The sequence below is a fragment of the Pleuronectes platessa genome, chromosome 13 (assembly GCF_947347685.1).
Source record: "Pleuronectes platessa chromosome 13, fPlePla1.1, whole genome shotgun sequence".
Taxonomy (NCBI): domain Eukaryota; kingdom Metazoa; phylum Chordata; class Actinopteri; order Pleuronectiformes; family Pleuronectidae; genus Pleuronectes; species Pleuronectes platessa.
Window position 1 is genome coordinate 5,113,217 of NC_070638.1, and position 23,970 is coordinate 5,137,186.

At 44.7% G+C, this 23,970-nt stretch overlaps 1 protein-coding gene across 1 annotated transcript in view; it reads left to right on the plus strand.

Moving 5' to 3' along the window:
• Positions 1–23,970, plus strand: part of LOC128455077 (retinal-specific phospholipid-transporting ATPase ABCA4) — a 32,887-nt gene that overhangs the window by 1,686 nt on the left and 7,231 nt on the right. Inside the window, exons 5-38 of the mRNA XM_053438711.1 lie at positions 373–500; positions 617–814; positions 3,551–3,640; positions 5,928–6,165; positions 6,955–7,094; positions 7,463–7,579; positions 8,089–8,286; positions 10,317–10,522; positions 11,531–11,707; positions 12,505–12,727; positions 12,965–13,186; positions 13,304–13,508; positions 13,591–13,683; positions 13,860–14,063; positions 14,487–14,664; positions 14,741–14,872; positions 15,088–15,227; positions 15,343–15,480; positions 16,176–16,360; positions 16,967–17,072; positions 17,417–17,622; positions 18,422–18,476; positions 18,705–18,758; positions 19,547–19,710; positions 19,805–19,929; positions 20,053–20,151; positions 20,425–20,706; positions 20,889–20,921; positions 21,505–21,610; positions 21,687–21,761; positions 22,052–22,221; positions 22,809–22,986; positions 23,069–23,184; positions 23,357–23,504. Of these exons, the coding sequence (XP_053294686.1) occupies positions 373–500; positions 617–814; positions 3,551–3,640; positions 5,928–6,165; positions 6,955–7,094; positions 7,463–7,579; positions 8,089–8,286; positions 10,317–10,522; positions 11,531–11,707; positions 12,505–12,727; positions 12,965–13,186; positions 13,304–13,508; positions 13,591–13,683; positions 13,860–14,063; positions 14,487–14,664; positions 14,741–14,872; positions 15,088–15,227; positions 15,343–15,480; positions 16,176–16,360; positions 16,967–17,072; positions 17,417–17,622; positions 18,422–18,476; positions 18,705–18,758; positions 19,547–19,710; positions 19,805–19,929; positions 20,053–20,151; positions 20,425–20,706; positions 20,889–20,921; positions 21,505–21,610; positions 21,687–21,761; positions 22,052–22,221; positions 22,809–22,986; positions 23,069–23,184; positions 23,357–23,504 (5,129 nt within the window). The remainder of the gene's footprint in view (positions 1–372; positions 501–616; positions 815–3,550; positions 3,641–5,927; positions 6,166–6,954; positions 7,095–7,462; positions 7,580–8,088; positions 8,287–10,316; positions 10,523–11,530; positions 11,708–12,504; positions 12,728–12,964; positions 13,187–13,303; positions 13,509–13,590; positions 13,684–13,859; positions 14,064–14,486; positions 14,665–14,740; positions 14,873–15,087; positions 15,228–15,342; positions 15,481–16,175; positions 16,361–16,966; positions 17,073–17,416; positions 17,623–18,421; positions 18,477–18,704; positions 18,759–19,546; positions 19,711–19,804; positions 19,930–20,052; positions 20,152–20,424; positions 20,707–20,888; positions 20,922–21,504; positions 21,611–21,686; positions 21,762–22,051; positions 22,222–22,808; positions 22,987–23,068; positions 23,185–23,356; positions 23,505–23,970) is intronic.

The following is a 23,970-nucleotide window of genomic DNA, read 5'->3' on the forward strand; positions in this document are numbered from 1 at the left end:
GTTGGATATCAAACTATTTAAGTTTCCTCAGTGACGGCTCCTCCAAAAACGTCCTATTCCACTTTCTCCTATTCTGATTAATGTCACATATATATTCTGTTATATAGTTATTGATGTGTACAGGACTGTAGTCCCACTTAAAGATGTATTTTTCATATAGCTCCAGTTGAAGTGAACTTCATACCATTGGCAGGGACACGTGTATGAACCCGCTCTTCCTCTCACTCACTGGTCTCCCCCCCCCGAAATCCCAGCCTTGTCTTTCTGGCTGTGAATCATTTCCTCTGAGTGGTCCAATGCTGCTCGGGTCAATATTGTGTTTCGTGGTTCTGTGTCTCTCTCACTGTCTCTGTCTTCTGATTCTCCATCCAGGCCGTGGGCTCAAGGTCGAAGACATCCTGAAGGACGACGAGGTTCTCACGGCCTTTCTGCTGCAAGACGCCGAACTCTCCAACTCCGTCGTCCACCAGCTGGTCAACGCAGAGCTGCGACTGGAGCAGGTGCAATTTGCAGAATTCAAGTGATATCAAGTCACCTTAGCTGTGTTTGTGGTGCAGCTACATGTTGGGAAACAGTATAAAAAAATAAAACCTTCTCCTTCCTCCTCGGTCTCCAGTTTTCCTCGGGCGTCCCCGACCTGCAGCTGAAGGACATTGCCTGCAGCCAGGCGTTGCTCGAGCACTTCTTCATCTTCCCCACTCGCATGGGCCTCCACGTGGTCCGCAACGCCATGTGTGCCCTGAGCCAGCAGCGGCTGCAGAAGATCGAGGACATCCTCTACGCCAACATGGACTTCTTCAAGATGTTCAAACGGGTAGACCTACTGCTTCTTTCTCAAATGCATCTCATCCCTTGATCCTCGTGTTGCTTCCTGTTGCTTCCTGCTGTTGTTTTCATCTGTTCCTCCAAGGCCTGATCATCATAAACATATTAAGAGAAGATTTATTGCTTTGTTATGGTCACTGAAAATAAGAAATGTTTCCCAAGTGGGTGTTTTTCATTAACGTCCTTGTTTCCACTGTGAAATCCTCTGGGAGGCGGAGCTTGTTGTGTAAACTGAGGTCCCTCTTCCTGACTGTTCCATATTTCTTATCGTCAAGAATCTCATAAGCAAGAAAATACCTCAGAGATATAGAGTTTTACATTTGATTCAGAATTCATGAACAGAAACTGCACACAGATGAGTTCTGAACACTTTCTAATCGAAAAATCAAGCCTTGTGGCACAAAATGTAAGTTTGAATACCAAGGCAAAACTTTTTAATTATGATTAATTCATTGTTATTAAAAGAAATATAATACAAGATATCACCAGGTGTATCTTCTAAGTACTAAAGCCTGTTTATTTACACAGTGCAGCCGCTGGGTTAATAGTTTTGGCACTGACACTGAGCAGCTGCATGTTTAAATCAGTAGCGTCGCTGATGAAGTGAGTTGTTTTTACTGGGATTGTTTGTGCAGGTCCAGCTGACATGTTGGATCTCTGTGGGTTGTTGTTGCAGAGCCTGTAGTCGTGCCAGCAGAGAGCATGAGGCGCCGAGTCGCAGATTGAAGCTCACAGGTGACTCTGCCAAACCTGTTTACTCAGTCATTGGCTTTAACTGGAGCACGGAATAAAGCACAGGGACACAAAGGAGGCCGGCTGTTCTACGGTGACAGAGTTCAATGAAAGAAAAATACTTTTAATCTCAATCTAATTATTGAATATAAGACCTGTGGGAAGAAGAGGAATCTGAGCGATATTAAGAATCCTAGAGAGTTATAAAAGAGTCACTAAAAGAAAACAGAAACATCAATATCTGCTTCTTGTATCCAAACTTTTTCCTTGGCCGTCCTCCATTTTCCTCACTGATACCTCAGTGAGTCGGGTTTCTACCTGCGGGGGTCAGCTGATGGGCTCAGGGAGTTATCTCTCTTGGCCTGGTTCCCTAATGGGCTTAGCGAGGCCCCGCCCACAGCCTGCGAGCCGCTGGGAGCAACATGTGTCAGTGTAAAGCTGCCAGAGCGCCTGTTCACCTGCTGGAAGACGTGAGAACTGCACAAACTGTACATCGGCAACCCAAGGGAGAGGGTTAGGGTTCATATGATTCATATTCTTCAAATTTAAAGAGGAAAATTGTGAATATTTTAGAAGTTGGAGTCAATGTTTTGACGTAACAACCTTAATTAAATGATTAATTAATTAATTAATTAATTCATCAATCCACACATTCACCAACCATCCATCCTCTATCTACAGCTCTTTATCATTTGCTAAGTTGCAGGTGCCTGGAATCCAATTATATAAGATATACAAACCTTATTATATTGTTAGAGCATAACAAACTACGCTAACTGTGTAAATTAACTTAACTACAACACATTAAAAATACTTCGCTTTAGTAGTACTTTTAGTTTTACCCTGTTACAATACCGTATACGAGTTTATTCGAGATCTAATGTTAAGATATTTGTCCCTTAAACGTGATTTGATTTAAAAAAAAATCAAGACCCACAAATAATTCCGTGGGAAAAGAACGAAAACTTTTGAAAACACAGTTTGGAAGAAAATGGAAAAATATGAATGGATCAGCAAACAAACCAGTCAAAAGACGGGGGGGGCTGACATAACCTCCAAGGTGGAGATTAGAAAGTTTAACTCGAAGCAGGAAGTTGTGTTTTCATGAAGGATCTCAAACATGTAAGACACTGAGATTCTTGTGCAACTGTCCATGTTGTTAATATGTCAGTGAATATTACACACTTCCACGTCTCCTGGACCGAACCAGTTCATCTCGTTCACCAGCATCTTAGTGGCGACTGCTGCAATTAGCTCCAGTAAGTTTAAAGCCCATTACCACACGTCGTGACCTCTTGCCTTGCTCCAACTTTCCTCCCTCTGGTTACGCTCCCGTCTCCCGTCCACCTCTCACCACCCTCCCCTCCTATTCCCTCGCTTTCTCTGCTTCCCCCCCGAGCGCCACGCCGCCTCCCTCCTTCCTCCTTTCATTGAAATGCAGGCACGAGGAATGCGAGAGGAAGGATATCTCATGTGCGTGTTTGTCTTGGCGTTCGGGGTTTCCGCCGCTCGCAGCCCTCTGCCCTGACCCGACGTTTTCTAATACCTGCTGCTAATGCTTCACGATGCAGTCACTGAAGGGTGGAGGGAACAATGTGTTTCTATATCAAACAACTGGAGGTGGACATCGAGTTTGACAAGAGCTGTTCGGTTCCTTCATATTTTCATTTGCAGATTGTGTGACAACTAAATGAAGGAAACATGGATGGTTTGTGTGTGTGTGTCTGTCTCTGTGTGTGTGTCTGTATGTGTGTGTGTGTGTGTGTGTGTGTGTGTGGGTAGAAAGTGTGATGGTTTTCTCTAAATAAATGTTTCTTTTGAAGTTTCCAGTTATTTTGGGTTGTTATCTCTTCATCACGGGACAAACGCAGAAGTGGTTTTAATATCAAAGCACAAAGAATAAACTGTGTCTAATGTTTCATGTTCGTGTTTTCATCCTGATTTTTTAAAGTTGATCACATGACTGAAGCCTCTTGTGACTGTGTCTCCACAGATGCCTCAGGTTCTGGACCACAGCTCCCAGGGGGTCGACCTGCACTTTTGGGGTCGGGCCCTCAAGGCGCTGTCGGAGAAGGTCCAACTTGTAAGTGTCCAAAAGTCCATCATGACCTTACACTCCTGTCTCTGCTCCTCCTTCTCCTTCTCCTTCTCCTTCACCTTCTCATTCTCCTTCTCCTTCTCCTTCTCTGTCTTCTCTGTCTTCTCTTTCTTCTCTCTCTCCTCTCTCCCCTCTCTTCTCCCGCTCCTGAACCCTACTACTCCACCATCTCCTTCATGCTCTCCTCTTCCTCATCCGGCTCCTTCTCGGTCCTTCTCTCTCCTTCTTCACTGTCTCCTTCATGCTTTCCTCTCTCCTTCTCCTCCTCCTCCTTCTCCTCGGTCCTGCTCGCTCTCCTCTCTATTCTCTCCTTTCTTTTTCTCCTGCTCCTGAACCCCTCCTACTCCACCATCTCCTTCAGGCTCTCCTCTCCTCCTCCTCCCCCTCTTCCTCCTCCTCCTCTCTCATTCTCCTCATCCTCTCTTCTCCTGCTCCTGAACCCCTTCTACTCCACCGTCTCCTTCATGCTCTCCTCTCTCCTTCTCCTCCTCCTTCTCCTCATTCCTGCAGGATTGGAGCCTCTGTTATTTTAAGCCGTGCAGGAAACTCCCCTCTTCCGCTGCTCCCTGTTTGAGACTCGCTCACAGAGGAGGCAGAGTGATGGACTGTGTCGTGTTCATGTGCATGTGTGTTAACAAGAGCACTGTGCAAGCAACGATATGTGTGAGAATGTCCAGGCATGTCCTCACAATGGTGTATCTGCTATGAAACACAATGTGTATGTGTGCACGTGTGCATACAGCTTGAATAGAACAGAATAGAACAGAATATAATAGAATAGGACAGAATAGAACAGAATAGAGCAGAATAGAACAGAATAGAATAGAATAGGACAGAATAGATCCTGCAGAGAAATGGAGCAAAACAGGGAAAAATAGAATTGAATAGAAGCTGAGGTTTATGTCACATAGAGAAGAAAATATAAAATCAGAAGAGAAAAATAAGTAAAGAGACAAATAATGTAACATATAAATGCAAAATATAGAGAAGAAGGCAGAAAATTATAGAATATAAAAGAAACGGCAGCAAATTTAAAGAGTAAAATAATGAAACGTGTGTCACACTATGACATCATCAGACGACAAACACTCACACACGCACACAGAAGCAAACAAAGTGACTGGGACTGTGTGTCTCGGCACGTTCACTCCGTGTCTGGTCTGGGGGGGGGTGGGGTGTATCCCATCGTCACCTTAGCTGTGGGTGAGAGTGAGTAAGGGGAGGGGGAGGTGTAGGTGTGTGGGGGGGGGGGGGGACGACATTCCTGTGAGGTGACACATCCTGTAGGTGGGACCTTCGTATCACCGTGGTGACAGAGAGGCGAGCCAAACGCTGCCGTCACCCACATCTCCCCCCCCCCCCCCCAGAGTACGAGTGAGATAATAAATGAGAGAAGGGAGAGAGAGTGAGAGAAGAGCGGGGGGGGGGGGGTGCATGTTCGCACGTAATAGTGAGCTGTGAGTGTGTGTGTGTGTGGTGGGGGGGGCATAGAAAAACGATATATGAGTCACTTTCATCACTGACCTTTGAAACCAGGTGGGTTGTCGTCACTGCAGAAGCTGAACTGCTCCTCATGTCTGGAGCCTGGTGGTGGTGGTGGTGTTGGGGGTGGGGGGGGATGGGGGGGGGGGGGGGGGGGGGGTCCATCACATTATAGGATGATGACCTTATTAGCTGATCACTGTGTTTAAACGTCTCATCTCAAATGACTGGCGGCCTCCTCCTCTGTGTTTCTTCGCAGAGGAAATGATGCCGAGAAATACTGAAGCTATTTTAGTTCCATCAATTGGAGGATATTTAGTCCCCCCCCCCCTCCCCCCCCCTCCCACCCTCCCACCACCCCCCACCACCCCCACCCTCTGTCCACGTCGTGTGAGGACAGGCGCCCGTCCAACGTGTGTTTGCTTATCTTTTCCAACTATTGTTTAGCTGCAGCACGTTTATTCTGCGAAATGAATGAATGTGAAAGATTATAAATATCCCAACCCTGTTTATAATTAGTTGAATCTAATTATTTACACCGTCCGGCAATAGTTTCCCATTTAATCATCCTGTTGGGGGGGGGGGGGGGGGGGGGGTTTGAATGAAAGAATCTAAAAGTGATTTGCAGATAGTGGTCATAGCTCATCCTGCTAGTTTCTGGTAGTCTGTTGTTAATTGTATGTCTATTTGTGTAATTGTCAAATTCTTAGTGTCTGTACTCATACATGGCGAATAAAGCCGATTCTGAAGTCGGCTGCTCTAGAACTGACCCTCTACGTCTCTCCTGCAGCTGATGGAGCGGCCGAGCTCTCAGGAGCTGCTGAAGGCCGTCTCCTCTCTGTTCGGAGCCGGGGCCCCCCCCTCCTTCACCCAGCTGGTGTCCAGCGTGTCGGGCCTCTTCTGTGGGTACCCGGAGGGGGGCGGCTCCAGGGTCCTGTCCTTCAACTGGTACGAGGACAACAACTACAAAGTGTTCCTCGGGGTCAACGGCACCAAGAACCGGAACTATGTCTACGACTCGTCTGCCAGTAAGTGTACAGACTCAAATGTTCCTGTATAATAAAGAATAATTACAGTAAATCATACACAAGTTAATGGATTTGTGCAATTTTCATAGTAATTATTGTATTTATTAAAACGTGAACTGAGAGGAAATTATGCGCTGGAATTTTTGAACCCAGTACTTCTGATCCACGTTAGTGTAAAAGATCGAGAGGACATTCTTCCATCAGCAGTTTCATGATATGGTCCATTAAGTAGCTGTGTTGGAGCTTTTGATCAGGTCACATGATCTTCATCAGCAGAAGGAGCTGAGTTGTCATGTTGTTGAAAGCTCCTGTCAATTAAACTAATTCAATTTGAAAAAAGAGGATTGATTTGCTTAATGAAGTAATTGTTTTTAGCATTTCCTTTTATTTTGATCTCAGTGCAGATCCTGGAATTGTCCTTCCTACGGTTTTATCACTGCAATTTCATTATTATTATTTCATTTACTATAGCACAATAATCTCTAATGTAAAATAATCAATGTGTGTGTGTGACTTCTCTTTGTTAGGACGTTTGTACGCCACATATTCAAAACCCAGTTGGAATTGGTTTTCAGAATGAAACACAGCTGTAGCATCACAAAAGTAGTTTTCATAATTTATGGTATTTATCGCAGAGTGCTGACTGATGATGAAGTTGATATCATCTGAAAGTAAAGTGCGGAGGATGTGAGAAAGTGTCCTCTTCTGCACGATGCTCCTTTGTTTGTCCCTCTTTGTGTCCTCATCCCTCTTCGTTATGGACCGTTATTGCTATTCTCCCGCCCACAGCTCCGTTCTGCAACGCCCTCATGGAGAGCCTGGAGTCCAACCCTGTCACCAAAATCGTGTGGAATTCAGTCAAGCCCCTGCTGATGGGAAAGATCCTGTACACCCCCGACTCCCCAGCCGTGCTCAAGATATTAAAGAGTGTAAGAGAGACCACCTCCAGCCCGACCCTTCACCTCCCTGTCGCCCTCTCTCTCTCTCTCCCTCTCTGCAACCTCACAATCTGTTTATGTGCGTTCGAACCCCCACCCTTCTTAGGAATGAGCTGACACCCAAAGGAAAGGAGGGTGGGGGGATGGAGGGAAGGGAAAAGGAGGAGGAGGGAGGGGGGGTTTAAAAAAGAAATGAAAGGAACAGCGAATATTTTGCACCACACAAAAACAGATCTCATATGGTTTTCATAGATCTCATCCAAAGTGCGACACAATATCCGTACAACAGAAAGCCCCAGATCAGCAGATGTTGTTTGTTATTTTTTGTTATCAGTGTGTGTTTCTGTTTGTGCGTCCAGGCCAACACGACCTTCGAGGAGCTGGAGCGGCTCCAGAACATGGCCAAGGCCTGGGAGGAGCTGGGACCTCAGCTCTGGGACTTCTTCCACAGCAGCGTCCAGATGAACATGATCCGGGTGCGAAAACACACACGTGCTCTGCAGATACACAAACACACAATCACTGTTCACACACATACAATGGATTGTACATGCAGATGGTAGAGACCACAGAGTTTCATTTTGTGTGTTCTTGCACATTATTTCGCCGTGCAAGTTGCAACTCCTCAGTTTCAGTTCGCTCTCACTGCTCTTGTTGTGTCGCAGGCAGATGTGCACAACTTACGCAACACACACAAAAAAAGCTGACACCCATAATCAGCAACTAACTGGTGAACACAGCATTTAGCTAATTAGGAGCCAGACATTTCCCTCGGGAGGTGGTGGAGACCAACAGAGACCGACCATAGAGCTAAAGGACACTTAGTAAAAAGACTTTGGAAACACAACTCCAAAGAAACTCACCAACTCAGCAAAAAATAATAAAGAAAAGTCTGGAGAATTGTTTTTTAAAAGACAATACACAACCCATGTTTAGCACTCATGCATTATTTCTAATTTCAGTTCTTCTGTCTCCATCACTGCAGGACACCCTGAGAAACCCAACTGTGAGGGACTTTGTGGACACCAGCCTGGAGGACACGGACTTTACCACCAAAGACATCCTGAGCTTCCTGTACAACGGTCCTGAGGAGCCCCGGGAGGCGAGGACTCCCAACTTTGACTGGAGGAACATTTTTAACATCACCGACCAGATGATTCGCATGTTCAACAGCTACGGGGAGGTAAGGAACCTGTCTCTCTGCTCCCCTCCTTCGCCCTCATCACTATTTTTGCCGAACCCAGCACATTCCCAGGAGGAGTGAGGTTTCTCTCTCTCCGTGAGACCCGCTCTCGCTCGTCCAGACAGGAGCATCAGTCTTCCAGGTCTGCTCCCAGGAGATGGCAGCCAGGCCCCTTTGAAACCCTGCAGGCCACTTAGCACGGCTATAGAGCCGCTCTCCTGTCCAGTCGGCTGAAAGGTGGGGAGAACAAGCCTTCTGTCACCCCCCTCCACTGCTCCCATTATGGCGCCGGTGATAAAGTAGAGAGTAAATGGAAGTGAGTCCCCCCCCCCCCAATGAGCCCAATACTGTTTCGCTGTACGGCCTCGCATTGAGGAAATAAAGTAGGGCAAATCGCTCTCTCCATCCTTCACGCCCTCCCTCGCTCCCCTCTCCTCTGATGTAAAGAAGCAAGGGGGCGAGCAGGGGGTTGTGGGTTTGGGAGAGAGAGCACCTATCAGTGCAGGCATCTCAATCTCTCCTTTGTTTCCAAGTTCAGCGCCGGGACCCCTTCAGAGCCCCACAAACAAACCCAGGCGATTTAGCCAATTAGACATGGCTGTCTGTCTCTGGATCCACGGGGCCTCGGTTAGCAGGAGGTCCTCTCGCTCCGTCAGGGGCATGTCTCTCTCACCGGCGTCCCGCTGGAACATGTGTATCGGCGAGGATCTGTCCCCTCGGCCCGTCTCTGAGTGGACGTCATTGTGCCGCGGATGGCATGGTCCCGCAAAGATGAATGGGAAGTGGGCTCTGGTCTTTCTCTGAGCTCTCTCAGGGTATTGTACAGTAACGTGAATGGAAACATTAGACACGGTGTCCATAGGAGTTTGAAGGGGGGGGGGGGGGGGCTGTTGGAGATCAGTGTCAGTGTGTATGTGTGTGTTTTGATGTATGTGTGTGTAGCAGACTGGGAGTTTCACATGGCAATTACACGTTTTAGAGAGAGAGACAACGTGTGTGTGTGTGTGTGTGTGTGTGTGTGAGAGAGAGATGGAGATAATGACAGTGTGAGATCCATGGTTGTAATGTATATGGGTGTGTTGTTGCATGCAAGTATGTGAGCATGTATTTACTTTTCAGCATGTTTGTGTGTGTGTGTGTGTGTGTGTGTGTGTGTGTGTGTGTGTGTGTGTTACTGCAGAATGCAAATGGCAGCTCAGGTTTTCCCATGTCACAATATGACGGGGAGGATTGTTAGAGATCAGAATCTGAGTGCTTGTGTGTGTTTGCATGTGTGTTTGTGTGTGTTAAGGGTGTCAGTTTCACATGGCAATAACATGTGTCACAGAGAAGGAGAGCGTGTTTGTGTGTTTGTGGGGAGAAATATGTGTGTGTTTGTGTCGGTCACTGCAGAATGAACACAGCCGCTCAGATTTCCTCACGTCAACAGATCACTTCAATGAAAGATGCAATAAATACAAATTCACAAAACTAGCTGCACTTCAATGATAGGATTGATAAGGCCTTTTTATTCTGTACTGGTTTTAATACAGATTACAAAAAATGTCACCTGACATTGTGTATAGAAGTGTTGTATGAGTATAGTACATATTATATATTATAGTATATCAAAAAATTTTGTATTTGTACTAGTTACTGTATGCTAACCCTCAGTGCATCAGTGTTTCCTCTAGTTTGAAGCAGATATAAACTCAGTGTTTGTTAAATGTAAGAGTAATCCTAAAATGCATGATTTAATTCAGGTAATATCTCATTATTAGTTTTCACTGGTGCATTTCAGTAACTGGTGGGTTTTGAAAATACTTGCAAACACATCGTGAAAGTGTTCAGGTTCATTACCAGGATCTGAGTAGTTTCTAAATAGGGCAAACGCCACATGCACTTAATCCCGTGCACAATTAATTTGGACCTAAACAAGTTTCTTAAAACACAGCAGGATACTCATGCATAGCAAACACAAGCAGATAATTCCAGTGGAAATCTTGAAGCCAAACCAGTATCAGCATCTCCCTCCTCTCCTCTGGTTGCAGTGCATCACTCTGGATAAGTTTGTGGCCTTCACAGACGAGTCCCAGATGATCCACCAGGCCCTGTACCTGCTGGAGGAGAATAAGTTCTGGGCGGGCCTGGTCTTCATGGACATGTACCCCTGGTCCACGAGCGTCCCGCCACACGTCAAGTTCAAGATCCGCATGGACATCGACGCAGTGGAGCGCACCAACAAGATCAAAGACAGGTCAGTGAGAGAACCAGCGAGGCTTCTGCGTTCAGGTCTTGAAGAAGGTCTCAGACCAGCTCACAATTTAAAGATCATTTTACAGATTTGTTCATACTTCTTCAAATCGAATTTGATTTATTTAAGCTGCAGCCACTCAGAGAACATTGATACTGGACAGTCGCTGGGTTTCTTCCTCATCGATCTTGAAGTTATCTTATCTTCTACAAACCAGTGATTTGAACCCTAACCCCACAAGTCTTAATGTTCCCTGCGGTGCTTTAAATTGTCCTGCTGCAGCTGATGCTGTTGCTAATTTGTCATAATAACCTTAGGGGTCATGCATGGACAAAGAAAAACAGAGTTATTTTAGACCTAATTCCATTAAAAATCACACTGCCACCCCCTGGTGTCGCCCGACCCCCAGTTTGAGAACCACCAGCAACGTCTAACTATCAAACAATCCTGAAAACCTGCTGCTCTGATTGTTTCAAGCTGCTAACGGCTTATTTATTCATTAAAATCCTAATAGCTTCCCATAAACTGGATGTCTGCTCCTTCATCCTCAACATGTGAGGCTGTTACATGCATTTCCTTTTCATCTCCCATTCATAAACAGACAGTGTGTCAACAGCCCCCGAGGGTGAACACACACTTCTTATAAACACTGTTTATAGTGCATCCAGCAGGGTGTAATGGATCCACTGGGAGGCCTGCTGCTACACAACTGAATAATCAGATTGCAGGAGGGCTTTGCCTCGGACTTATCTGCTTAAGCAAAAGCAGTGTACATGTTTGTTTGTGTGTGTGGGTTTGTGTGTGTGTGTCTGCGTGCTTGTGTGTGTGTGTGTGTTTTATTATTCCAATGTTTTGAACAGACAACAACAAGTCAAATAATTCACTTGTATCACAGCTTATGTGATTAATGATGTAGCGGCTGCGCTTTAACATCATCAGGAGAATAAAACCTCACAGACATGAATCAATCTTTCCCTGTGACTCCCCCCCCCCACCCCGCCCCGTCCTCAGGTACTGGGACCCCGGGCCCCGGGCAGACCCCTTGGAGGACCAGAGGTACATCTGGGGGGGCTTTGCTTACCTGCAGGACATGATCGAGCACGGGGTCATCAAGCTGCACACGGGCCACGACTGGCCGCTCGGGGTCTACGTCCAGCAGATGCCTTATCCCTGTTACGTGGATGATCTGTGAGTGAACTGCTCAACGTGTCTGATTCTAGATCCAGATTTACCCCAAATATGTCACTGCTGATGTTTTAAACATGGCTGAACTAAACTGAGCTCAACAATCAAACATCAACCAATGACTCCATCAAATTAACGGTGTAACATAAACCATGCATTATCATAAAGGTCAAACATTGACTGTCTGTGAGGACAACTGAGGAAATGTTAGGTTAACACATTTAAAAATTAAAAGATTAAGATGAAATATCTAAAAAGGTGAGAAAAAGATTAGAATAATAGGATTCTGAAGTAGAGGAGATGTTTTCAATGAAGTAAAACCAGAAATAAAAGTACTGTTTTATATTTATATTAAAAGTAAAACAGTAAAACGCTTATTGCCAAATATAAAACTGATTTAATTAAAAGCCCGATTGAAAAGCTCAGTCGTGATAATAATAAAAGACGCCCTTGTTCTGACGTTTAATTAAAAAACAGCCACCAGCAGAATGTGAGGGTTCAAGGGAAGAAAAGAAAATCTGATGAACAGGTAGAACCAAAACCATGAAGGGCTTTATAAACCAATAAAAGGATTTTAACATCAATTCAAGGTTTTTCTGTCTTTCTGATTGAAGCAGCTTTGGTATCTTGACCTCCTGCCGGTGGCTCAGGGACAATATGTGCAGATTCCAAATGGCGTCAGGATGATTCACTTCAACGAGTGAACACAACTAAAATGAAAGTTCACCGTATGAGTTGTGTGTTGATACTGGAGACAACACCATCATGAAATCTGTCTTCTTCTTCTTCTCCTCCCGCAGCTTCATGATCACCCTGAACCGCTGCTTCCCGATGTTCATGGTGCTGGCCTGGATCTACTCGGTGTCCATGACGGTGAAGAGCATCGTGCTGGAGAAGGAGCTGCGCCTCAAGGAGACCCTGAAGGCCATGGGGGTCGACAGCGGCGCCATCTGGTACACGTGGTTCATCGACAGCTTCGTGATGATGACCGCGAGCACGGCGCTGCTCACCACCATCATCATGGTGAGACAGCAGGAGGAGGACGGAGGGAGGGAGGGAGGGAGGGAGAGAGGGAGAGAGGGAGGGAGGCCATGTTGGAGAAGTTTTAACTGCTGGTGTGGAGGCGTCATGTCTTGCAGTGTGTAATAGCGCCCTCTTGTGGATAATTCTTTTAAAACAGTCCTCATACTCAACTGGTTCCCCTGAGGTTTGACTAAATATCGTCTCATTGAACTCTGTCTGTCTCTTTTGTCCTCCCAGGGGGGGAAGGTGCTGAATTACAGCAACCCAGTCCTCGTCTTCTTCTTCCTGCTGACGTTCACCGTCACCACCATCATGCAGTGCTTCCTGATGAGCGTGTTCTTCAACAAGGCCAACATGGCGGCGGCGTGCAGCGGCATCATCTACTTCACCCTCTACCTGCCCCACGTCCTCTGCTTCGCCTGGCAGGACCGCATCACCACCAACATGAAGCTGGCCGCTGTACGTCCATGAATGTTTCAATAACTAAACATGAATTAAGTCCAGTTTCCACTGTGTCTGTAGACATTCATCCTCATTCATACGTCTGTCCTGTTTGTATCCTTCTTGGCGCTTCAGAGCTTGTTGTCCCCGGTGGCGTTCGGCTTCGGGACCGAGTACCTGTCCCGGTACGAGGAGCAGGGTCTGGGTCTGCAGTGGGACAACATCCGGACCAGCCCGTTGGAGAAGGACAGCTACTCCTTCCTCACCTCCGTCCTCATGATGGCGCTGGATGCTGTCCTCTACGCTGTCCTGGCCTGGTACCTGGACAATGTCTTCCCAGGTCGGGCTGCAAACACACTGCGTGATTGACTTGCTTTATAACATGTCACAGGTTCTAACAGTTTTAACTTGCTCCTCCACAGGACAGTATGGCATCGGTCAGAAATTCTACTTCCCATTTCAGCCCTCGTACTGGCAGAGATCTGCACCTTCTCATTCAAAGATGGAGGATCCAGGTCAGTATCATTTGTTGCAACATAATGTACATTTAAATAAACAAAGGGAAAGAACGGCAACAAATACATATCACTTTTTGGAATCATGAGCCCGTCACGACAAGATGATGTTAAGATAAACAGTTAAAAGTAGAGACGTGAGCCAAACTCAAGATCTTCTCACTCGTCTCCTCCAGAACCGGAGAACCCTGAAGCTGACAACATGGAGAACGACCTGGAGAGCAGAGGCTCGCACGACACCTTCACCTGCAACGGCTCCAGCAGGAGAACGTGTAAGCACCAAGGCAAGAGGGAGCGACTGGAGAGAGAGAAGGAGCTGCTGAGGAAACAGCAGGAAGCTCCCAATCAGGACGAGGAGGGTCAGGACCCAGGGAGGGAAGGTGAGGATACAGACCCACAACAACCTGAGATCCACTGAAGACTGAGACTGCATGTGGGAAACACTCTGAGGACATCTGGTGGACAGGCAGGGTATCACATCGCACCTGGAAGATAGAAAGAGAAAAGATGAGACGGGAAAAGAGGAGAAGAATAAAAAGTGGAACTGGCAGCAATGGCTGATATGGAAATTGAACATTTTATATTGTACATTATACAGGTTTGAAAGTAAAACATAATCTAAATTGGACTTTTCTAGTTTGTGAAAGTCAGACATGATAAGATATTTGACAAGGTGAAATATCTGTAATTTTAGAAAATTAGAGACTTTCGGAGACTTTCTTTTACACTGTTGACCACCTCTAGTTTGTTAGTTTCATTATATTTTAATACATTTCTCCTTTTATCTCTGTTTTCTGATGCAGGCCAGTTGTTCTTTGAGCCCGACCCCGTGGGCCTGGTGCTGGGGGTGCAGATCCAGGACCTGGTGAAGGTGTTCGACGGAAGCTCTCGACCCGCGGTCAACTGTCTCAGCATCAATTTCTATGAAGGACAGATCACGTCCTTCCTAGGTCACAACGGGGCCGGAAAAACCACCACCATGTATGTGACCACCACAGAGTTCACAAATATTATATCATATAATATAATGTAATATTCTATTCTATTGTTTTTCTAGGTCCATCCTGACTGGGCTGTTCCCTCCTACATCCGGCACAGCCTTCATTAATGGAAGAGACATTAGGACGGACATAGACATCATCCGTTCCTCTATGGGCATGTGTCCTCAACACAACATCCTCTTCAAACAGTGAGTTATGTGGAAGATGCTCAAAGTTCAGTTCTGTGTCATTAAAAGATTTACCTGCACAAAACAATTCCAAACTTTTGGGACAAAACAAAAATGATCCCTAACAGAAAGTACAAGAATTATAACTTTCAGCCGTGATTCAGTGGAGCAGTACAGATCCTTCACTCGTCCTCCGTGAACACAGTGTTGTTCCTGCTGCTCTGTCTCTCCTCCAGTCTCACGGTGGAGGAGCACATCCTGTTCTACTCGCTGCTGAAGGGTCGGACTCAGGCGGAGGCAGAGAAGGAGGTCGAGGACATGCTGGTGGACCTGGGGCTGCCCCACAAGAGAGAGGATGAGGCTCAGAACCTGTCAGGTCAACCACTTGTTTTGCCTTTGTGTATATGTGTGTATCTGTGTGTGTGTGTGTGTTAGAGATAGTTTGAATTCATACATATTCATATATTTTTCATACATTTGTGACCCTGCAGGAGGAATGCAGAGGAAACTGTCTGTTGCAATGGCATTTGTCGGAGGGTCAAAGGTCGTCATCCTGGATGAACCCACCTCGGGAGTTGACCCATATTCCAGGAGGTCTATTTGGGATCTGCTGTTGAAATACAGAGCTGGTAACTAATAGAAGTCACAAATCCACATGTTGTTCTCCGTGGGTCTGAATGCTCTCTGAGTAGCTGCAGGTCCAGATCTCACCCACTTCTCACTTTTAAATTTAAAACTGGAAGACGAGCGAATCCAAATCAGTCGCAGCTTCTCCCGAGGCCCTGGAATTAAGCAGTGAAATGATCAAACAGAAAAATTCAGCTACACAGTTACAACAAAAGCAAGAAAGATGTAGTCATAAAATCAACCTGTTTTAGAATGTGTTGACAAAAGCACTTGGAAACTATGGTTAGCTCTTTCTTTGTACAGTTAGCCTGGACTGGAGTTTCCCTTTGATCCAGCTGAAGGTCTCTCAGTCAGACGTCTCGTGTTTGAAACGTTTATCACAGCAGCAGAGCTTGTTTAGAGTTCAGGCTCTGATCTCGTTATCCCTCAGATATATGATTACATGGAGATGATTTTTGTAATGAACACATATCTTTAACCTCAGCCTCCAGGTAGACGCTGGGTAGAAATAATGATGCAGAGGCGTTGATAAGCAAAGGGTGTGATGGGAAATCTTTGCAATAGACGACCTCATTAGGAGGATTTTAATTATTTAATTATTCGTTTGATAGGCATGTTAATGAGCATCAATTAAAAAACCCTTCATGTAAACATGTCAGATTCTATCAAATGAATCAACACTTAAACTCCTGCACAGGCCGGACGGTGATTCTCTCGACCCACCACATGGACGAGGCCGACCTGCTGAGCGACCGCATCGGCATCCTGTCCAAGGGCCAGCTGCACTGCTGCGGCTCCCCGCTCTTCCTCAAGAACTGCTTCGGAGTCGGCTTCTATCTGACGCTGGTCCGACGCATGAAGGAAGGAACGAGGAAGAGGGAGGTGAGGTTCAACTCTGACTCAAAGTCAACCAGCTGCAGTGTTGTAGCTCTTCCTCGTCTGAGCTTCTCATACAAACACAGGGAAAAAAAGAAACTTGCTTTTCTCCCATTGAGAAAAACACAAGAACGCTTTTGGGAAATATAGTGTTCACATCAATGGGATCCCATTATTATTATATTACCAGAACGCCTCGAGGAGATTTCTTTAAATGTGGTACAAACATTCACAAAGCCTCAAAGATGACCTGATTATATCCCGGAGGTCAGAATGTGACCTCACTGTGACCTTGTGAACAAGTCGTCACAAGGATGCCTCAGGAAGTACTTCAACTCACACATTGACTGATTTCATTTTGGTGATTCAAAGGTCAAAGGTCAAGATCACTGTGCCCTTAGAAGACTTGTTTCTTGTGTGAGAACTCAACATCCAAGGAAAACCTTGAGGAAAGTGTTTCAAATTTGGTAAAACATTCACTCAAAGATAAATTGACCAGAGGGTCAAAGGTCACATCTCCACATGAATAAGGAGGCGGAGGGACACACCCGCAGTATTTAATAGTTCTGGCAGGATTGTTAAAGTTCTTCTTGTCATGTCTGTTTCTGTCAGAACGACTGTGACTGCGCCTCCGACTGCTCCTGCTCCTGCTCCCTGTGCACCGGGTACAAAGACCAGTCTCAGTACCAGTCCCAGCACCTGGACCGAGCTCTGGATGGTGAGTGTGTGTGTGCTTCACCTTCTCTCTGCGTCTCTCACCAGCGACACAGAAACAAAACATCACTTTGCCACATTTATAATTTAGAGGTGATATTGACCCAACAGCCTTTTTTCCTCCTAATTCTCCCGGAGGACTCTGTGCTGGAGATGCGGTGCCGTGAAGTTGGCCCACCGCAACTTACTAATTAATTTTACAGCTTGAATAATTATGTATTTTTTTGCCGTGGTAAGCAGTTTCCCCGTTCCTTCCTTCACCGTCTTGGTTTCTGCTATTTTTTGGGGGAACACGTTTTTCTTTAAAACCTCCTCTGGATGGGAGTTATTATCTTTCTCTCTCCTCAGGGGACGTAGAGAACATCAGCGGGCTCATCCACCACCACGTCCCAGAAGCCAAACTGGTTGAGATGATTGGACAGGAGCTCACCTACCTGCTGCCTAATAAAGGATTCAAGCACCGTGCGTACGCCAGCCTGTTCCGGGAGCTGGAGGAGACTCTGAATGATATGGGCCTCAGCAGTTTTGGCATCTCGGACACATCGTTAGAGGAGGTGGGGACGGTGAACTACAAAGTGCAGTGGGTGTACTTTTAGTGAAGTTCTGGGCTTCTGCCTAATTACAGTGAAATGTACTTTTTTACTCCACTGCATTTATCCAACACTGGAACACTGGCAGGTGGATGAGACTCAGAGAGCAAACCAGAAACCAAGGTTTAGGTGAAAAGGTCAGAAAGGCAATAAGCTCTCAAAGGTCGAGGAGAATATGAAGGGTTCACCAGCGGCAAGTGAAACCACCGGGAATGTTTGTGATGAGACAAAATAAAACAGGAAATGCAAACATGCTAGAAGCTGTTTTTTTATTTCTTCAGTAGCTCAGTGTTTGATTTTAATGTACATACTCTACAAACATCTTTTGAATTTAATATTTTTCAGTTAAAAATCTCGTTTTGAGGGGAAAGTCTGAAAGATGTTTGGTGAAGTCACAAAGGTCTACGTGCCCTTGAGCAGCAGGTTGCCGGTTCAACTTTCCTGTTACAGATCTTTTATTTCAACAATTTTTATTCATTATATTGAAATGAGACAAAATAAGTGAACAACCATTTGCTGCACTCTGAAGAAATTACAATAAATCACATGACTTGTATTGAAAACAGGTTTATATGATTCAACCACACTCTCTGATTTGTTCCTTTTTTAAATGTTATTCCTGGTTTAAACAGAATCCTTGAGTTTAATAAAGGAAAAGCATAAACCTGTATCTTGTAACATCTGCGGTTAAAACAGGAACTTTTTGTGAAAACGGTGAAAAGTTCTGAATCTCAAAAATAAATAAATATATTTCTTTCCCCAGATATTCATAAAGGTCACTGCAGATGGAGAAGCAGCGAATAACGCCACTACTCCTGGTAAATACCACCACTGATTTATTCTTCATGGCCTTTTCCTGGAATTGAGTTTCCGACCCTGTGACCCCGTCCCTCTCACGCCGTGTTGACACACTTGTTTGCTGTTATTGTTGCGTGTCCCCTAACAGGCCTGTGAGCTCTCACAGCACTTGTGGTGTCGAGCATTCTTCGTCTAGTTTGTGTTCACGTGTTGTGTCTCCCTTTTGTGTCGCACACTCCCACCTCTAGAGCAGTGGATGTTGAAGCGGAGACCAAACGATTGTGGTGTAGAGGGAGACGAAGGTCAGAGACCCGGGAGACAGTTATCTACTCCTCTAGTGGACCTGGTCACTCACGAGCAGATTCAGATGATTTTACATTAGCTACTTATTTCTTTATGTGGAGTTATCGCATAAGAACAAATTTGACATTTTATACAACAATAATAGTGAAAAGTCTGAGAAAAGAACGAGAAGAGGAAGATTAGTTTTTTCTATTTTGCGTTTCTAGATTAAAATCCTAATTCAAATCCGTTGGAGAATTTCTTTTTTAAACTTTTTAAATCAAAACTTTTAATATTATATCAAAGTTGTGACATAAATGAATATAACTGTCATTATTTAAAATGCCTTGTGTAGAAAAATTGGTTAATTTTTTCTTCAGTCACATTTAGACTTTAATCCTCAAATTGCAGAAACTCAATCTTCCTCTTCTCATTGTTTTCTGAACCCGGATCCTAAACCTCCTCCGTACACATCAGATACAGTTCTATTATGAATTTTGCGGCGATAACAAAGTGAAGTTTAAATCCTCTGGTGGTCGTGAGTGATCCAGGTCTGGGAGGATGAACATAATGAGCATCACTCAGGAAGCTTTCAGAAAAAAAGTTTTGCTGCTTCATTGCTCTTTGATTGCTGCTTATAATTGATATATTTACTCATTTACACTTGAGACCAGAAAGCTCAGATGACTTTTAGCTGCTGATCCCAAACCTGCTTCTCCAACTTTTTATCTCTGCCTCCAGTCTGCAAATGTTTTTCCAACACATTTGTAAGAGCGATACTTACTGTTTTCTTTCCTTTTGACCACAGAGCAAAATGGCTTGAACGGCCCTACCCAGAATGCATCAGACAGCAGCGCAGGAAAGGGCTCCCGGCAGGTGAAGGGAGCCGCTCTGACCATGAAGCAGTTCCATGCGCTGCTCGTGAAGAGGCTGCACCACGCCAGCAGGAGCCAGAAAGACTTCCTGGCACAGGTCCGTGCTGTTGAATTTCATTTATTTTTTAATTTATGTAACTTTTAATAGACTTCCAGAGTCTGGTGACTGATTTACGGCTGTGTGATTTCAGATCGTCTTTCCTGCCAGCTTCGTCCTGATCGCTCTGATCTTCACCACCGTGGTCCCTCCCTTTGGAGAGTATCCCAGTCTGACCCTCACTCCCTGGATGTACGGGGAACAGGTCATCTTCTTCAGGTCAGACCCGTGGGACCAACACACTGTGAACTTTACTTCTATAAGACTTTTACTGGAAATACGTTCATGCACAGGACGCCGTCTTTGCATCTGACGTCACATCTGCGTGTCTTCTGTCTTTAGCAATGAGCAGCCGTTGGACCCCTTAATGAAACACTTCACCGAGCGTCTGTCACACCGGCCGGGCCTGGGGACACGCTGCATGGAAGGAGAACCACTGGGGTGAGTGTCAGGACTGTTCATAGATGGAATGAGACAGAATAATGTAGAATATAATGAGATTATTACAGAAAGTGCATATCATTTCCTACGTCCTCCATGTTAGCAGATGGGACATGGACATAACTAAACCGTCAAATCACATGTCACATGTCCAAGTGTGAGTTTTTCCAGCAAGTTTAGTTTTTATTAGTTATCTGATGCTATAAAGACATGGTGAAACAGAACTGCCTCTAAAAGCTCAGTGACCATTTCTCTTCACTCCTCTCTACCCAGAATGCCTTGCAGCAACATCACATCGGCGTGGGCGTTTCCAGGCGTCTCCCCCGATGTCAGGAATATCTTAGAGAGTCCTGAGTGGAACCAGAGGAACCCGTCTCCGTCCTGCCTGTGCAGCTCCAGTGAGAAGCTGACCATGATGCCCATCTGTCCCGATGGCGCGGGAGGCCCCCCCCCTCGCCAGCGAACCGACGCCACGGGGGACACCATTCTGGATCTGACCAAGAGGAACATCTCCGACTACCTGGTTAAAACCTACCCCAGTCTAATAAGAACCAGGCAGGTGTTTTTATCAAATGGTAAAACATGGAGATATTACACAGCCGTGTTGAAACACACCCCAGAGCCAGTTTATAGATAGATATTCAATGCACTGTTTGCTGTGTAAATCAGTTTTTACCACTTAATCAACCTGTTTCAATATATTTCTGTTTAATCAAACTCTGATTTCCCTTTCACAGTTTGAAGAGCAAATACTGGGTGAATGAACAAAGGTAATGAACCTTAACGTTGTTATTCAGGGTTTCTCCAGAGTCTGAAGTTAAAATAAATCTTAAAGATGTTAAAATACTAGGCACCAGGTTTTAAGGTAGGTTAAGTTTGGTCTTAATTATGGTGATGTTCATTTAACGCTACTTAAAACAAGCTTTGAAATTAGATTCATAAAGAGAAATGTTTTTTGGTCTGCATAGCTCAAATATACATTTATTAGCATATTGCAAAAAAAGACCTTTATGGATTCTTCAGTCAGAATTGATCAAGGTACACTCGGCTTGTCTGTGGGAAAATTATAGAAACTGACTTCTAGTTTCAAGGTTTTATTCTCTACTCGATTACTTTACATTATCTTGAATTACTGAGTTGTTTAAGTAACTGTGGGACTTTGTTATTCCTTCTTATCTGTCGTACTCAACAAAGGTCTTAAATCTACTTAATGATGCTTTTTACAAAGTCTGAATTTTAACCGGGAAACCCTGATTGCTGTACATCTCTTTCCTCTTGTGCTTTATTCATCACATCTTTTAAAGTGCTGTTCATGTGGAGCAATGAGTGTAAATCCTCTGTGTCTGTCCCCAGGTACGGGGGTCTGTCAGTAGGAGGACAACTCCCCATCCTGGACGTGGACCCCAAAGACATCCAGACGGTTTTCCATCAGATCGGACAGATTCTCAACATCACAGGGGTATTTACTGGCCTAATTAATTTGACTACACACAAGATTAATGTTAGTTTAAATCTGTTAATTATTGTTTTTATAGGGTCACTACTCCGGACTTGCCCTGAGGGAGATCGGTCCTTTCCTAAGATACATGGAAAGTGAATTTAATGTGAAGGTAAGAGTTTCCTCTGCTCCGACCAGTGAGTGCTGGGAATTACTGGATCTGCACTTTCCTTTTAAATTAGAAACTTTTCAATTTATAAAGTCTGTCACATCACACAGACACCGGCTGAAGCTGAGAGTGCTTGTTTTAATGGTCTCGCCCCCACACTTAGAGTAATGGAGGGTTTTATGTGATGTCATGTAACTGTCAGCCGGCAGCTCTGTGTATTGTATATCAGCTCTGTAATCATCGCGTCAGAGGCGTGTGAGATGTGCTCAATTAACTCCGCTCTCTGCTGTCAGGTCTGGTACAATAACAAAGGCTGGCACGCCATGGTGACTTTCATGAACGTGGCCAATAACGCCATCCTGCGGGCCCTCCTCCCCCCGACGGCCGACCCGGTGAGGTTTGGAATCACCGCCATCAACCATCCGCTCAACCTCACGAAGGAGCAGCTCTCTGAAGTCACCGTGTGAGTGTTTGTGGTCGTTCCTTTGATTCTGTTTGTACTGTAAACAACAGAGTACAGACGTGGACCTGGATGTACTGTACAGAACAGGTACTTGGAGGAGAGGTTAAAATCTTTTAGAATGACCTCTTCTAACAGTTCAGGGAAAGAAAAACATTACATTTAAAAAAATAAGATAATATGTCTGCCTCAAAGTAAACAGATAAGAAAGAAGAGCACATTATTTGTAGTTTAATTTTAATTTTTTTTTATTTTAACATCTGAATTATCATAGAGAGAAACTCAATATTTTCCAAAGTGAGTAATTAACAACAACAATTGTTTTTTAGTTATTTTTTTTAATAATTGCAATCAAACCAGTTGCAAATATATCAAAATCACGTATGACTTTAAATTTGACTGTTAATCACGACAGTCAGTAAATCTTCCAGACAAGCACTTTTGTTTTTTATCATTGTTTCCTTATCACCGTGAGTTTTCATATCAACCTTTAAAAAAATAAATACTTTTAAACATCGGATATGAGATATGAGATATGAGATTCCCAGAGCAGAGTAAACAGACCTGACCTCTTGGACCTCCTCCCTCAGGTTGACCACCTCAGTGGACGCCGTGGTGGCGATCTGTGTGATCTTCGCCATGTCCTTCATCCCGGCCAGCTTCGTCCTCTACCTCATCCAGGAGCGCGTCACCAAGGCCAAGCACCTGCAGTTCGTCAGCGGCGTGAGTCCGTTGGTTTACTGGGTGGCCAACTTCTTCTGGGACATGGTGAGTCAGGAGATTGATGTTATGTAACTTTAGATTTTGGCAGATTTATTATTTTAAGTGACTTGTGTTTTTCCTCTTCTAGATGAATTACTCTCTCAGCACTGCGTTGGTGATCGGCATTTTTATGGCTTTTGACAAAAAGTGTTACACGTCACCGACCAACCTGCCGGCACTGATCGCTCTGCTCCTCCTCTATGGGTAAGACCTCAAGTTTCATTTATAATGAATAATCACAAATGAATAAGGAAAAGAAAAATGTGAGATTGAAGAGAAACTGGATAATTTCACCAGCTACAAAAACAAAATACATAAATATGGCTTTAATGAGGAGAAATAAAACTCCCATAACTGTGATGTATTTCTCTTGCAGGTGGTCGGTGACGCCCATGATGTATCCTCTGTCCTACATATTCAACATCCCGAGCACCGCCTACGTCTCCCTGTCCTGCATCAACCTGTTCATAGGCATCAACAGCAGCGCCGTCACCTTCATCCTGGAGCTGTTTGTTAACAATCGGGTGAGAACTCAGATAAGACTCTGATTATTTAACTTGGTGATCATTGAACTAAACAAGCTTCAGTTTCACAGGTTTTACTTCACGTCTCCTCCTCGGCAAGATTTCCAAACTTTACATCAGCTCCTTAAAATAGAACAGAAAACAGTAAAGCCCAGTTTCACTTCTCTCACGTCACTGACACTTGACTGGAGCTTGGGCACATTCGACCACAGCTATGATGACCTGGGTTCAATTACAAATGCAGGGAAATGTCTTAGTTTAATGCTTTGACTAAAGTTTTTGAAAACTTTAAGTTTCTGAGGTTCAACTTTAAACAAAAACACAAGCTTTTTTACTTCTAATACTAATGATAATAATGATTTTAATTTGAAAAGTTCTTTAAAATTTGTTCAAAGACACTTAACTATAAGATACAAATTATAAAAATAGTTTCTGTTATGTCTGCAGTAGTATGAGCTGAGATGTA